The sequence below is a fragment of the Camelus bactrianus genome, chromosome 25, assembly GCF_048773025.1.
Source record: "Camelus bactrianus isolate YW-2024 breed Bactrian camel chromosome 25, ASM4877302v1, whole genome shotgun sequence".
NCBI lineage: Eukaryota > Metazoa > Chordata > Mammalia > Artiodactyla > Camelidae > Camelus > Camelus bactrianus.
In genome coordinates, this window is record NC_133563.1 from 6,850,852 (window position 1) to 6,866,256 (window position 15,405).

The 15,405-nt window shown below is 45.9% G+C and overlaps 1 protein-coding gene across 1 annotated transcript in view; it reads left to right on the plus strand.

Moving 5' to 3' along the window:
* The window catches only part of LAPTM4B (lysosomal protein transmembrane 4 beta), a 54,487-nt gene extending 39,082 nt beyond the window's left edge, over positions 1 to 15,405 (plus strand). Inside the window, exon 7 of the mRNA XM_010968014.3 lies at positions 13,846 to 15,405. Coding sequence (XP_010966316.1) covers positions 13,846 to 13,923 — 78 coding nt within the window. The 3' untranslated portion in view covers positions 13,924 to 15,405. The remainder of the gene's footprint in view (positions 1 to 13,845) is intronic.

Genomic DNA, 15,405 nt, shown 5'->3' on the forward strand with positions numbered 1-15,405 from the left:
AGTAGGAGTTAGTGTAGTATCTAACAGACTTTTTGTGCTTTTTTTCCCCTTGAAAATTTAAAATATCCCGCAGTGTCCTGTTAGGTCACTGCCACACAGGTTAGGGACGTTAGGGAGATGCAACCTTCCCTTTGGAACACTGTTACAGAGATTACATTCTGGATACATATTCCATATTACCACATCCTCTCCCCTACCTTCATCAAAATCTGGCCTTAAGAGAAAAGAACATTAAAATACTAAACTTGTGGAATACAGACACAGATTTCTTTCACATTCAAATTTATGCAAATTGAGATTTTAAAAACTTTTAATCTTCTAATACCAGTGAAGACTCTGAGTCTTACCCAGTGTTTTGTTAAGTCTGTGAGGAGGGAACCTGGTATGTTTGGAATTAGGGCACTTTAAAAGCAGTGAGATTAATATTTATCCAAAATAGTGTCTGAAATTCTAATTCCAGATAAAAGAATCATAGTCTTGGGCAAATGTAGGAAAATTCCTAACTATCAGGAAAATTCTAAACTTCACAGAGTCTGTGATGCCATCTCCCGCTGCGGGTACTAATCTTGGCTAACGTTGTATACAGGCTTCTTGTTTTGACTTCAAGAAGTGTTTTGACTACAAGAAGTGTTTTGCCATGTGGGGCTGCCTTTGGAGCCTGACGGCTTGAAAACACAGTTAAGACAAAAGTCAGGGACCCGGTGAAGGCCACGTTCTCTGCCCAGCAGTCATTCCCCAGTAGATTCTCATTGAGGGACTGAGATTAATTAAGGCTGACCGAGGGCTGTTAAAAAGCCACAGAACAAATTCTCAGTTGACGGAGAAGAGGGGATGGATTTAGTAGAGGGTCTCAACAACTCAAAAATTGTGCATAAAATATCCATTTTTCCCCCTTCCTGTTGCTTTTAAAAATGAGGTGGTTGCTTCCTCGGTATAGGTTGAATGTGGTTAGAAACAAGTTCTTGACTAGTTCATAGGAGCTGTGTTTATTCACGCCCTGGACAAAAGGGGAGGGAATGAATAAACTGACAGCAGGAGAGATTTGTAGTTAGACTTCAGAAGTTCCTTCATCCCTGAGAAACTAGACCGTCACCAATCAGGCATCATCTTGCGGACTTTTCAGAAAAGTCATAACTGGCTTTCTGAAAGGGCTTCACTTAAAGGCTGGCTACCAGGCTGGCTCTTAAGATCCCCTTCAGTCCTGGGCATTTCAGATTCATGTACATTAAACATACCCCACAGACAAAACAAACCTCTCACCACTGTCATCTGCTGGTATGAGCCAGGGGTCCAGGAGGCAGTGAGGAGGTGGGTGGGGGGAGGAAGGTTCTCCAATACCAGGACTTCAAGAGGGTTTGAGACTCCATCTGGTGACGTATTGGCTTCCGAAGCTTTTGGACTACTAACACTAGAATACAAAAGGGAGATCTTATTTGTAATATCTCAATTTCGGGATCTCTTTTCCCAAAAATTTGTGATTTGTATGATTTCTCTAAGCTTTTGTTTTCCTTTTGAATTTTAAAAATGTGAGAGGTTGATAAAGACTTGGTAAAATCCCAAATAAGCAGAGAGAGCAGCCAGGAGACCATTCCCATGGCCGAGAGCACTTTGCTGATGGAGATGCAGTGCGGATGCAGGGGAGTGGCAGAGGGAGTGAGGCAGAGGGGAGGGGCAGAGCGAGCTGTGGCAGTGAGGGTCACGTAGCAGAGATAGTGAGAGGGGCGTGACGTGAGCATGATTCTCCGGGATGTCTCTTGTCTGTGACTGTAGCTTAAAATGTCAGATCACTTACCTGAAGGGTGGGGCCAGACCTTGAGAGGTAGCTGGTCCAGCCCTCCTCTCAGCAGTGTTCCCACAAGTGTCATCCAGCCGAGAATTCCAGGGATGTTCTGTTCTTCTCTGCTGCTCTCTCTCCCGCTTTGTAGCATCTCTGTTGTGGGTTTCCCCCCAGACTCTAGGTGGTGGTTGCCATCTGCCAGGCTCTGTGCCAAGTGTTTTGCGTATATGAAGTCAGTCTCACAAGAGTGCTTGAAGTAGATTCCTGCACACAGAAGAGGCAATGGAGGCACCAACTGGGTAACCTCCCAAGATCCCACAGCTGGTGGGTGGCAGGAGGGGGATCACGACCTCTGCCGCCTGGCTCCAGGCTGCTCTTTCCCTGCCACCTTCCTCCCAGGCGGTCCTCTGTGTAGACGGCAGCCAGGACCCTGTGTTCTCCCGCTGGTGCTGGCGGGGGTCTGACCGGGAGGAGGGGTGAAGCAGGAAAACTTTTCATTTAGATGATTCTTCTCAAGTAAAGTCACAAACTTTCAAAACAGTGGGATCTTTTTATTTGTTTGCTCATTTTTGCTTTTTAGTGGAGTGAAGGGAATGGGAGAATGGCTTAAAGAAAGAGGTGGGAGTAGGTAAAAGTAATCTTGGTGACACCAAGGCAGCTGCCTTACTTGAAAGTTGTACTAAATAGCCCTGCTTCCTATAACTCAGCCCCATGCATTTTCCTACTATCTTTATATGCCCACACCGCTTCAGACAGATTGCCTGTTGGTTTTAATAAAAAAGCATCGTGGTTAGGATTGGATTGGATGCCTGCTGGGGTTTCCTCTGGAAAGCTTTTCTCCTGCTTTAATGTGAGTTCCATGGTTCGAGCTGACAGTGCGTGACATTAACTCAGCTCATATTTCTTTCCTTCCTTCAATAAAATAATAGCATTTGAAAAAATATCCTAATCTGGAAATGATCTCTGACCCATATAACTTTCCAGTTATTTCACCCAGAGAACATCTGGAACAGTCAAATCAACACATAGATATTTGAGACCTTAAAGTTATGGAGGAACAGCTCAAATAAACCCAGTTTTCATTGTGAACCTGGCAGAAAGGATATTAATCAGTTGCTAAATTGTAATCCTCCTATAATAGCAAGTGGGAAAAATTTACACAGCTTTGCAGTGAACCAAGGATCAAGTCGCCCTCTGTTTTCAGTGTGTTGTACTTTAAAACACACTCAGAGCTGATTTCTTAGTTTATCACGCTTGTCCAAGATAGAATCATGTTGATTTACTCTAGGGACAAAGGAGATGTTAAATTTTGTATTTTTAACATTCTAAGAAAGGTTTCTGGGAATGTATCACAAAGTATCCAATCTTATTGTCTAATAATTGGGGACCAGTTTGATTAAATAAGGGTATATATACTTGATAAAATGTCCTTATTGCCACAAAAATTATTAGAAGCAGTGTAACAGCAGAAGAAAGCCTTACAATGTTTTAAAAAGCAGAATAGAGAAGTTTGTAATACAGTTACAGCTCTGAAGAAACAAAGCTTATAGACACAGATTAGATTGTGATAGAAAATTAAGCAATTGATTTGTTGAATACTAGAGATCAAAGTGGAAGATATTTCTCCCTTTCCATTAATTGGAGGGAAGTGTGTGGGGAAGGGAGAGCTGGTAAAATGGGAATATGAGCTCTGAGGTTCTGAGCAGTCCCTCCAGCCAGAGTGCCTTGGCAGCAGCTGAGCACAGCTGGTTGGCAGACCCTGGAAGGACTGGTGCAGAACCCAGGAGGAGACGTGTGTAGTAGGTGGCCGGGACTTGGAGAGGAAGCAGCTGAGATGGGGTTACCCTGGGATGCCCGTGATAGGGTTACCATGGTGATAGGTCACAGTTCATTCCCTCTACTTCCTCAATAGTTAGATATTTTTATTTTAGATAAAAATACAGCTTTTTGGATATATTTATTTCAATAAAGGTATATATCTATGTATTTAGATATAATTACTTTAAATATAGTTATTTGGACATTAGATATTTAAGTGCTCAGGACCAGTTTAACTTTCAGTTTGGGCTACTGCACCATTTTGGTGTTTCCTGCCAAAATATTTTACCAGTGAGAATTTTTTGACCCCATTTGAAAGATTTGATGTATGGCCTCTATATTAAAATGTAATCTATGAAAGAATTTGAATAGTTTCTCTGCTGAGAATTATGGAATAAAATGACTTGCTCCTGTAATATCAAATGAGGACAATTTATCATAGTTTTGCAGTGAATTGAGAATAAAATCACTTTCTATCTTATTTGTCTTTGGAAATTACTCCTTTCATAGGCAGGGGAAAGTTTCTCACTAGAGTCCTCCAAATTTGTGTATGTTCTCTCTGACTCTCCTGGTGTGTTGAATTCACTGAATACAAGATGCCATTGGTTGTAAATTGCACCATTATTTTAGGTACCTCTTATCGGAAGGTGCTGTCAGTTACTTGGCACAGCCTAAAGTCAGATGTTAAAATGTACAAAAATGTGTGCCTTAGAATAAAAAATACATGGTTATAGGTATGTTTCCTTATGTGTACAGTCCTTCTATAAAGCTAGGGGACAGTTATTCGAGATGCCTGAGGATCGGCCCAGACTTGCTGCTTGTGATGATCCCATCCCAGATGCCCAGATGGGTATTTCAGTTAATCGTGGAGGTTCATGATTCACCCGCCTCCCCTCTTCTGTTTGGCCTGAGTAAAGGAAGCTCACATCTAATAGGCAGAGGTGTGTGACCAGTTTAAGACAAGCATTTAATGTAAACACTGCCTGTGTTCAGCAAGATACATTGTAGACTATTTAGAGGTGTAACAAATGGTTGAAGAAGAGAAAATAAATATTTTGGCTACTTGGGATTAATTTAAATGGACCTTTGGAAGACTTCAGTGCCTCTGAATGATGGGATTGGGGATCTTTCCACATCTGACATCGCATCTTTTAACATCAGAATTCAGGATAATGCTTTTCCTTTGCACAGGCAGATCTATAAGAGCCAGATAGTAAATATTTTCAGCTTTGCGGGCCATATGGTCTCTGTCATAACTATTCAGTCCTGCTGTGGTAGTGTGAGAGCAGCTGTAAACAATACGTAAACAAGCAAGTGTGGCTGTGTTCCAACAAAACTTTATTTATGGACGCTGAAATTTGAATTTTATGTAATTCTCACATACCACAAAACATTTTTCTTTCCTCTTAACCATTAAAAAAAAAATGTAAAAACCATTCTTAGAACTCAGGCAAAACAAAAAACAGGCGGCAGGCCAGACTTGGCCCTCGTAGCTCACAGACCTCTGCCTGCGTGGAAATTTAAGCCATGTCTTTTAGGCGTTGGTAGGACAACTATTTGAACCGTCCCAGAGAATTTAATAACCCTACTTAGGACCTGGGTAGAGCTGTATCAAATCTTTTTGCTCTTTTTAAGGTTATCTTTTTCCTGAAATAAAGAATAAAGAAAGTTTTTATTCTCCCACATCTATTATTTTGCCAATAGGTCTAAATCAGGCTTGTATTTATAGTTAACAGTCTGTAGTGGAAATCAGTGAGCATAATTTGCCTACAAAGTATGTGGTAATGTGTTGAAAAACAGTAGCTAAAGCTCTTATAGGCTAAGATAATAGACTGTCTTTTATACAAAGATCCATTCTGTAAAGGCCAATTTTAGTTTTACTACCAGAAAGAGAGTAACACACCCCTCCGTCTCCTCCTTATCTCTTTCCCACTCTCACTGTACCTCTCTGTCTACGTATGTATGTATCTATCCATCCATCTATATATAGAAATAAAAACTTGCTAACCCAGTGAATTTCCATTTTGCCTTATTTCTGGGGCATTTTAACATTTAGTTGTCTTATTTCGCATTATGCTCAATACTGCAAGCCATCTCATCCTTTCACAACTGTGTGGAATATAAAATTAAGAGTTGTTGAGCCTTCGTGCCTGCCGTGGACTTGGGCTTATTCACCTCATTAACCTTGTGAGAGAGACTGGTATCGTCCCCACTTACAGGAGAGGAAGATGAGGCTTGAAGAGGTAAGCGACTGGCCCAAGGCCTCGGAGTTGGGAAGTGGTGGACCCGGCCCACGCTCCCGGCCACTTCCCCGGGGCACCCGTCTTGTCAGCGTGGCGACAGAGAAAATTGCAGTATTTGTGCGGCACACTGTTGTGAATGGACACTGGTCCAGAAGCTCCGTACGTCACCATAGAAGATAAATTCTGTCCATCAGGCTCCTCACCAGCACATCAGCTCTCTGCTTAAAGCGTCAGTCAGGGTGATGTCCTCAGTGCTGGGAGGGAGCACAGTGTGACCGACATTTGTTGATGAAGTGAACGGACGGTATGTAATAAGTCATGTCTTCCTCTCTCTTATCTCAGTTGAAGGAAATAGCTTAGCTGATGTGGACCAGCTCGGCTCCGCGCCCACGCCCTCAGCCGTCCAGCGGTCATCCCCAGAGAACGCTGCAGAGCGCACCCCGTTCCTTCCGTGTCTGCTGCTTTTCTTAGATTCTGGCGACCGGCCGCAGTGTCCACTCCGTCACCCACGCCTGTAACTGAGGGGTCATCCTTAAAGCTGTTGGGAAGAGGCTTTTAGCCTCCCGTCTCGAGCTTGACTTTCTCTCTGGTTTTCTCTCTCGGTTGCTGCCAGATTGATCTAAAACATAAATCCATTTTTGTCATCCCTGCATTTAAACATCTCCGGGGCTTCTGCTGTTTATTACTGCAGCGTTTCTCAGCTGTGCTGTCACTCCACTTTGCCATGAGACAGTCATTTGTGACTTATTTAAAATGTAAGTTTGCCCGTGGTTTGCTTTTTTTTCCTCCTTTGAATAAATAAGAACAGACTTAGGATCATCCCTGCGGCAACGTCAGACCCAGCTGCTTGCCTTGTAATATTTTCTTGAAGCCAGAGGGGGGAGTGGGGTGGTAACTTACCCTGCCCAGTCCATCTTACTTGTGAGGCAGCTCTGAGGGACTGTCTGATGTGTCACCAGCAGTGCAAGGGGGGCAGCACACGAGCTGTTGAGCTTTCATGAACACTGTGCCCCTTGCTTCCCACCCACTGCCCTCAAAGGAGCTAAAAAGCAAAAGGAAAGAAGTCCCCATTTATAGTGATATTTTTCTTTATTTTTTCCATGCTTTGGAGGGAGAGAAGAGCAGTTGATCTTGTGAAAACAAACCTGTGTATGCCCACGGGAGCCTCTCACATCTGAACTTTACCCCCTCACGTGGGAAGACCACCTGTTGTCGAAGGATGTCCCCCTTCCTGGCGTTGCTTTCAAGGCCAGTTAGGATCTTGTCTCTCGTTCCAGGCTCATCCCTTGTAATCCTGCTTCACATGCCCGGTTCTCCGGCTAAAGCAAACCACCTACCCCTTTGCACATGTGCCTTAGTCTTTCGGGACAGTTCACAGGCGCTCCCCCTCTCCTGGGGTGAGCATCCTCCTCCAGTCTCAGTCTTCATCTTCATCCCTGCCTCCCCAGCACCTGGGACCACAGCTGACCTCTGCTGGGCATTCAGGTGTCCTGCGGTGGAGACTGAATGAACAGACGTGAGGTTTCAACCAAATGCACTCTGGACTTGAGAATTATAACTGCGTAAGGGGTGCCCACGCTTCTGGCAGACTTTTAGCCTGCAGTAAAAACAATGTCCTTTTTGTCTCCTTTCTCATCATTCAGTTACTTTTGTTAAGTTTGGTAAAGGAGGAGGCAGGGGTAAGGACGGAGGGATGGCTGGGAAATCAGCTGGGGAGGTGAATGTTGAGTTCCACTCCCAGCCTTTGAGGTCAAAGGACTCATGGTTCCTCAGCAGGACCTTACGACATATCCTTCATCGTCAAGACCAGAACTGTTTTCAGGATTCCTGAGAGAGAGAGGAGAGGGTCCGTGTCAAGTACGTGGTTATTTCAGTGACCTTCCCTTGGCTTCTGTCAGCCATCTGCTCGCTTCAACGTGTGTGGCTCCAAGCAGTTTAAATGTTAGCCTGTCACACCTTCTGCAGCCACCAGAGCTGAGGAGGGAAAAAGAATGCCTTTTCTAACCCACGTGAATAAATTTGTGAGTAGAATGTTAACTGGTGCTGCTTCTTACGGAAGGTATAGTTGAACTAGTTGGGCAAAATATTCCTGCTTTAATTATCTTGCTGGAGTTGGAGAATTGCTGCTTTTTATTGAGTGCCCCAGTGCTCAGCCCCAGTACTCGGTGCACTGGGGGTGGTGGGTAACCGTGCTTAAATCCTTGCAGCAGTCTTCTGAGGGTCTCTGTGACAGTCTCCACTTTCAGTTGTGGAAGCTGAGGTTCAGGCAGATTTACTGAGTTACCCAGGACCCCAGGGTTCATAAATCACAGAGCTGGAACTTGAACCCGGGTCTAATGTCAGAGTTTGTGTTTGACTGTCCGCCACCACAGTGCCTCCAGAATTTGACCACGGCCATCCAGCTAAAATGGTAGAGCTCAAATTTGGACTCACCTCTGTCTAAGAAGCAGTGCTAAGAAAGGAATATGGAATTGTAGGACTCCTTTAGAAGCTTTTTAGAGAGGAGGAAGGTAAATGTACACAAGACAGTTAATAGTACAAGATGGCATATAGTTTAATTGATGAGCCAATTAGGTAAGTGCTTCCGGGGAGTGATTCTGTGTCTGATTTGAGAGCGCTGTGCTGTAATTACTGCCGTGTCCAGTGTTATGGCTTTATATTATCGATAAAGAGTATGGATGTATCTAACTGTGTTGTTTTTATTTCAAAACTTATTGTGCTACAATTGCGCAGCATAATTAAGAGGAGAAGACAGTGGCTGAGGCTGGACTGTTTCAGATCCCCATGTTGGAAGTGAATTTAACTAGTGAAGTGGGTTGTTTGGGCGTTGTATGCAGTGACATGAGAAAGAAAACATTCCAGGAGAGAAAAACCACAGGGAAAAGGCGTCTGACTGGTAACGAGCTTGCTGTGCTGGTGGGAGTAAATCAGGCGGGAGAGGGCCATGTCCCGGGCTGCCCCTGGCCTGGGCGCGAGGGTGCGATGAACGGGTGTTAGATGAGGGAGTTGTTCGTTTCCTGGGGGGCCCCTCATGGCATCGTAGCTCTCCAGTTTCCACTGGTGTTAGAGGCGCTCCAGATCATGTTGTAATGTGGGGTTGGGTCTCCCAGGACCCGAGGAGAGTCTCCAGCCCGGTCCTGAGCAGCTGCTCTGTGGAAGCACATTTGCTTCCCCGGCAGTAGCTTCCCACGGCCCGGCTGCCCCGGGTCGCTTTGTCCCTGCCTGCGCTGCTCGCGTCCGGCCCCTGCCACCCTTCCTCGCATAGGGAGTTGCATCTTTGGCAAGTCAGGCTCGATTTCCAGGCGCCTGTAAAATCTCACGTCAAACACACAACTCACCTGCTGGCTGAGAAGCAAGAGGAACGAGGTAGCTCCGAGCCTGCGCACCGCCCTCAGGTTGAAAGTTGCCCCTTGATGACTGCCTTCCTCTTTCCTTCAAGACCGCCATCATTATTCGTCTATTTTGAAAATACGACTTTTGTTTTTGACACCGCATCATATGCCCGTCGCTAAAAGTCTGGGCAGTGGTGACTGCCATTCTCAGCGGTGCTCTGCCTTCTCTGGGCCTCCTCCCCTTCCACCTCGGCAGTCGGCACCAGCAACTCTTTTCCTTGTTTCTCCTGATGTTTACCCACCGTATTGTAAAATAGTATGTCTGCGTCACTAATTTTTCGGTGATTGGTTTGAGGTATCTTGAGCTGTTGTGGAATAGGATTTAACCTTCATTCTCCTCCCTGTGTTCTCCATTGCCCTCTTCCTCCTCATCCAGCCACATCACAGGTTTTGGTTGCTTCACTGGTCAGCGTTGACCATGACCGCGTGTATGCGTGTTCAGTGCAGAGCTCCGTCACGACCATTCCCTGCCTTGTACAATTTTTGTTTTTCTGAAGAAGACGCTTGCCTTGCTTTTTCAGCTGGCCACGTTTTTAATCTTTTACCTCACCTCGATCCTTTTTAGGCTATCAGATCTCTCAATTACCTGTTAATATTTTCCAAATGTGTGACTCTGAGAAATCATCACATTTCTCTTTCTTTGATGGGGCTTCTGCTCCTGCTGCAGGCTGGGCACACCGCCGTCATCCTGAGCCTTGATTTCATTTTAACTTCCCTCCCCCTTATGAGGATGCGGGGCCAGCAAACAGACTTCTGGTGCAATTTACCTTGTGTCTTGTACTGCCTTCCCCCTAGTCCTGGACCTCAGAATCTCTGGACGGTTCTCTGAGAATCTGGTGAGAGCTCTGACCCTCTCCCCAGGAACATAAATGCACACGCATAAGACATGGCAAGTAATTTTGTGAATGTCTAAAGATGTTTATTATATAACTTATATATAATACTTTGGGGAGTGTAATCCTAGCAACTGTAGAATTCCAAATAAGCCTTTCGTGGCCTAACTCTGATATTACAGTAGAGCTCTAACCCTAGTCTCCAAACATTTCTTGCTTTTCCCAATAAATAGTTCTTTCCTCTTGAGCTTTTTATCATTTCTTAGTATTTGATGGGATGAATTAGTTTTCCAAATTCTACCAACTTGCAGATTTATGGCCAACACTTCTGTTCCAGGATGTTACATTTTATAGCCTTTGATGTTAATTTATGTCTCGCTCCAACTGTGCTGTACGTTGATGTAGCTAAGAATGACGTTTCCTCCGTAACCCTCAGAATATTTGAGTTGAATTGAAATGAGTGATGAGCTTCTCTCCCACCTGCACGTGGATCTGGCATGACAAGCCCCAGTTAAAGAGATGCTGCAGAGACAGATGCTAATCTTCTTAATGAACAGGTGCCTCCTGGGGTCATCGACTAGCGGCGTCTTCCATCTGTGTGGAAGAGAGTCACACCATCACACACTCTGCAGTTGAGATCCTATCACGACAAACTCCAAGGGTCTATATTTAGATTAGAATTTGGTTGTACGGACTGTTGCTTGAAGTGAAGTGGTGTGTGGCCGAGACGTGATGCCTCTGTGTTTAGCTGCACATTGGGTGGCTGCTGTTTACCAGACAGTAAAGTAAGACATGATCTGTATTTTTAGTCCTCAGAAATTGTCTTTTGGCATTTATTGTGAATGATTAAATTTTTTAAAATAAAAAGCTGAGCTTAACTGAAAGCCCACTTCTGAAAATGTAAAAATGATTGCATTTTCATCAGTTTTGTTGTATGGCCTCGTAACTGGCATACTCTATCTTAATCGACCCTACAGTTTTCTCAGATTTCCAAATACTTTGTTGATCTAAGTAGAAAAGCATCTTCTTTTTTTTCAAGAAAATTTTGTGTTTAATCATCTGTGGACATTTTGGGGGAGTTTAAGTGTTGCTTCTTGCTCAGAAGAAAAAAAAATATGGATATGATAGCTGATTTTGCAGCCTTTCAAGTAGCTCCACTGTGTTTTAGGGTAATTTTCTCCAAGGATAATGACAGCTAGGAGTCATGATTGTTCAAGGAGGCGTGGAGCTTAGTGCGGAAGCACAGTCCTGTGAAGTCGAGTATCTCTGTTGCTGATCACAGCTGCCTCTGCTGGTTGTGAGTTACCACATCTAACACGCACACACACACGTCCTGGAGCTCACACAGGCGCAGACCAGAGCTGTGGCTTTGTTGCAGAGAATACATTTTGTTCCTCAGCTCCAGCTGAGACTCGTGGGCTTCCTAGTGGAGGTGCTGCTGCTTGAGCCTGGACAGAGCTCCTTGAGGTGGACACGAGGCCCTCTCCACACTCTCACCTGTCTTTCCAGCCTCTTGTGCGTAGCGTTCTCCCCTGAGGGTTCACATTGCAGCCCCTCGCTTTCCAGAAGGAGCTCTGCTTCCAGCTTCCCGCCCTTTGCTCGTGCTCCTGCCTCTGCCCTCTGTGCCGTCTGCTTTGCTGCTGATCCTGCTTGTCCCCCTGAGGGCCTTCCTCACCTTCCAGCCTAAATCAGTTGTCCCTGTCTGCTCTTTAACGTCTTGTCTCTACCCACGCGTCGCTCACTCATTTTTGCCCGTTGTCCCCATCTCTGCCCTCCCTCAGCTGTAAGCTTCTCAGCAGATGGAGAGGTGCATTCAGGTTGGTGGAGGCATGACCGAGCACCTTCTAGGTACAGGTGATGGTTTGTTGGATGCAAGAGCCAGTGGTCCTTTTGTGTGGAGAACACTGGGAACGCTTCCTGGCCTTGGACCAGCATCGTGTGCTGAATGCACCCCGGGTGCTCCTTCCCTTCCAGCTCTGGCAGCTGAGTCTACCTTGGGTCGTGCCTGATCCGAAGTACTCAGGACACAGCTGCAACATTTGGGAACGATTCCCGGGCCTGCTGGCACTCTCGTGTGGCGCTGTGCCAGCTACCACTTACCACCATGCAGCTCCCGAGTGCCCCTTTCAGCCTGTTTGGAGCTGGCCTTGTGAAGATTTCCCCTTCACCAGCCACCCTGCCATTGAGCCTGTGGGTAGAGGGCGCTGGAGGAGGAAAGGGTTTTCTTTCCTGGTTCCTGTGTGCCCTGCAGTGTTGGGATCTTGTTGGGAGTGTCCCCTGGGGCAGAGGGCAGGGCAGCAGCAACAGCAGAAGGACCTCCTCTTCCTGGTGGCCTGTCCAGTGCGCGCACGCGCACACACACACACACCTGTAGGCAGTTTCCAGGGGGAGTGGTGCATCCCCCTCCCCACCATAAAACAGCCCCTCTGCAGCAGCACCCAGCGTCCCAGTAGATGGTTCACTGGCTCTGGCCTGGTTCTACCCAGAAAACTTTTCTACCGCCCAGTGGGTTTTAACCACACCCTCTCCAACAGTGTCTGATTCCCAGCCTTAGGGAGGTGACCCCTTGGAGTTTGTTCCTTCCTCGAGTACCCTTACTCAGTGCTAATATTCGTCAGAGTTCTTTTTCCCCTTAGCTAATTCTCCATGCCTCCAATCTCCTGTTAATAACTCTTTATTAAACTTTCTCTGTTCAAACCGCTGGGTGTTTTCTGTCTCCTGATTCGACCCTAACCAGTACAGATGCCCCCTGCCTCGAATGTTTTTAGTGCCCTCCCTCTAGGAGCCAAGGGGACAGATAAATGAAAATTCATGAAATTGATAAAAATATTTACTCTAAGTAATGTCCATGATAGGTAAAGTAACAAAGCTTGGTTTTGTTGTTTCTTTTGTGCATATTCTTTCCCTTTCCACAAAGCCCTTGATTTGGGTAAGGTCTTAATTCATCTTATCTCCAAATTCCTAAGAGCAGGAACTGCCTTTTATCTTACTGACTTTGTACCCACGATGATAAATGCTAGTTGACTGAATAAAGGCTGATCATACTGAGTTGATATCTCTCTGTTTTGTAAATACTCCAGAAAGCCAAAATCAGCCGATGTTTTCTTATGTTGACAGTTCATTAACAATTACACGCAATTGTTTTTGTCCTTGAAGTGTGAACAGAGAGGTGATCAACCAGCTTGGTGCTGATTCTTGCTCATTCCTCTCCGGCCACTTGCAGATAACGTATCTGCCGTGTCGGGTGTGCATCACGCAGCGTGCTGGGTATTTTACAGACCACTGATTCTCAGCCCTCCCTGTCGCACATAGACATGGAAATTGAGATTAGCTAACTTAGCCCTGGCGATGCTCCTAAGAGGTGGCTGAGTTCTGCTTCAGTCCAGGTTGATACCACAGTCCTTATGTTTTCTGCTCTGCTGCCCGGATCTCACCGTGAGTGGTCCTCTGGTCAGTGGGGGGCCTGCCTTTGTGTGCACTCACATACTTGTCACCCAGGAGCCTCTTTTCCTCTTCAGAGCCTCCACCACCTTCCTTGTCCTGGAGACCAGCCCTCTGGTACACAGCCATCCAGGTACAAGTGGGCAGGGTTTGGAAAACTCAGAAAGGGCCAAAAGTCTCCTCCTCTTTGCTGCTTTAAGGATTCAAAGTCTGTCGTCAGAGTCTAGTCACTTGTGGGAAAATTGGTACAGGTTATGGGAAAAGTTCAGTTAAAATTAAAGTTCGGGGGAATGTGTGTGCATCTTTAAACATGAACCCTCGTCCTCTCTTCTTCTTCTCAGGTGCTGTTACCCCCGTACGATGACGCCACTGTGAACGGCACTGCCAAGGAGCCACCGCCACCTTATGTGTCCGCCTGAGCGCGAGAGTGACAGCCACAGCTTGGAGACTCTGCATCGGAGCAATAGTCCTTTCATGTTCCTTCTGAGATGAGCTCGCCGAGCTTCTTTGTGGCTGAAATGCTACAGTTAAAAATTTCAGATGTTAAGTTGAAACATACGCTTTAGCTGGAGCACTGTGATAGTCCCTGTAGCATTCCTTCTGTGGGTGGGGGTGGGGCTCCCCAGTCTTCCCCTGGCTCTGATGCTCCCCAGCAATCTCCATGAACCTTGAGTCCTGGGAGCCTGTTTGCTGTACGTGTTGAGCCCCAGAGTTGAAGAATTTGTGACACTTTTCTCTCCGTTCCCTCTTTCTCTTTTGAAAGTATAAAAATCAGAATTAGTGCTTTTCTTAGGCCATTCCAGTACTTAGAACAAATCCTTAGGAGAACAGAAATGTTGATTTGCAAGGAGTCCATATATATATATACATACATAAAACAAGAATTTCCTTAGCTCCTTTGTGAATTTGCTGGTCAAGGATTTTTGTCCACGGGGTAAATTGAGGCCCTTTGACAGTCCCCGGCTGTGCGACCAGTCAGTCACCACCCCCGGTGGCTGCATTTGGACACCGGTGCCTGGGGTCAGGGGATGGTGTGTTGGAGGGGACCTGATGTGTTTGGTACTGCGTGGTGTCAGGTCCTCTCTTCCGCTGGGTTTCCCATCCTCGCTCAGATCACTAAATATTCTGCCTGCCCCAGCCTGATTCCGGGAGGGCACCCGTTGTCCTCTGTCAAGTGGAATTGCTGATAGGGATTTACCGAACGATATGAAGAAAGGTTTTCTTCTCTCCCTTCAGGCCACCTCCTACTACTCTGAACTTTGAGTATGCCTCGTCATCTTTTAAAATGAGTGTAAAACAGTCTTTCAAAAAATGAGAGTGGGGAGAATGCTTTCCCTGTAAAATGCCCTTGACAGCCTGAGTTTCAAGGGACTTTTATATATTCGTATGTTCAAAAGTCACAGCCCTCCTGTTTGTTCGTTTTTGATTGTGCTGTATGTACATGAAGGCTGTTGCAATAAAAGTGAGATCTGCCCACATCCAAGAAAACAGCCTTTTGACTGCATGATGATTGTGCCTGGGAACCTTGCCTGTGTGGGGCTGCGCACATGCACGGTACGGCCCGAGGAGGAGGCTTTATGGCTTGTCTCATACGGGTGTGTTTTTTAATATTTCATCACTGATAAAAATGAGAGCATCTCAGGCCAAGAGAAGTGGAGAGGAGCGGGCGTGAGCTGCCAGCATGCCGAGCCACGCCTCTACCAGGCTCGGCAGCTTTGCGTGTGATTGCATTATGTCCACCGCGCACTGGTAACAAGCAGTTCAGGTTTTACTATGTTCCATTTTGGGGAGATTAAAATAAGAGAGGTTTTGGTTTGTTCCAGAATGGGTACTTCAGATCATTTGGAAATGTAAAGAAAATAAAATGAGCAGTGAGGGGAGATTTTTATCCCTAAGAATCA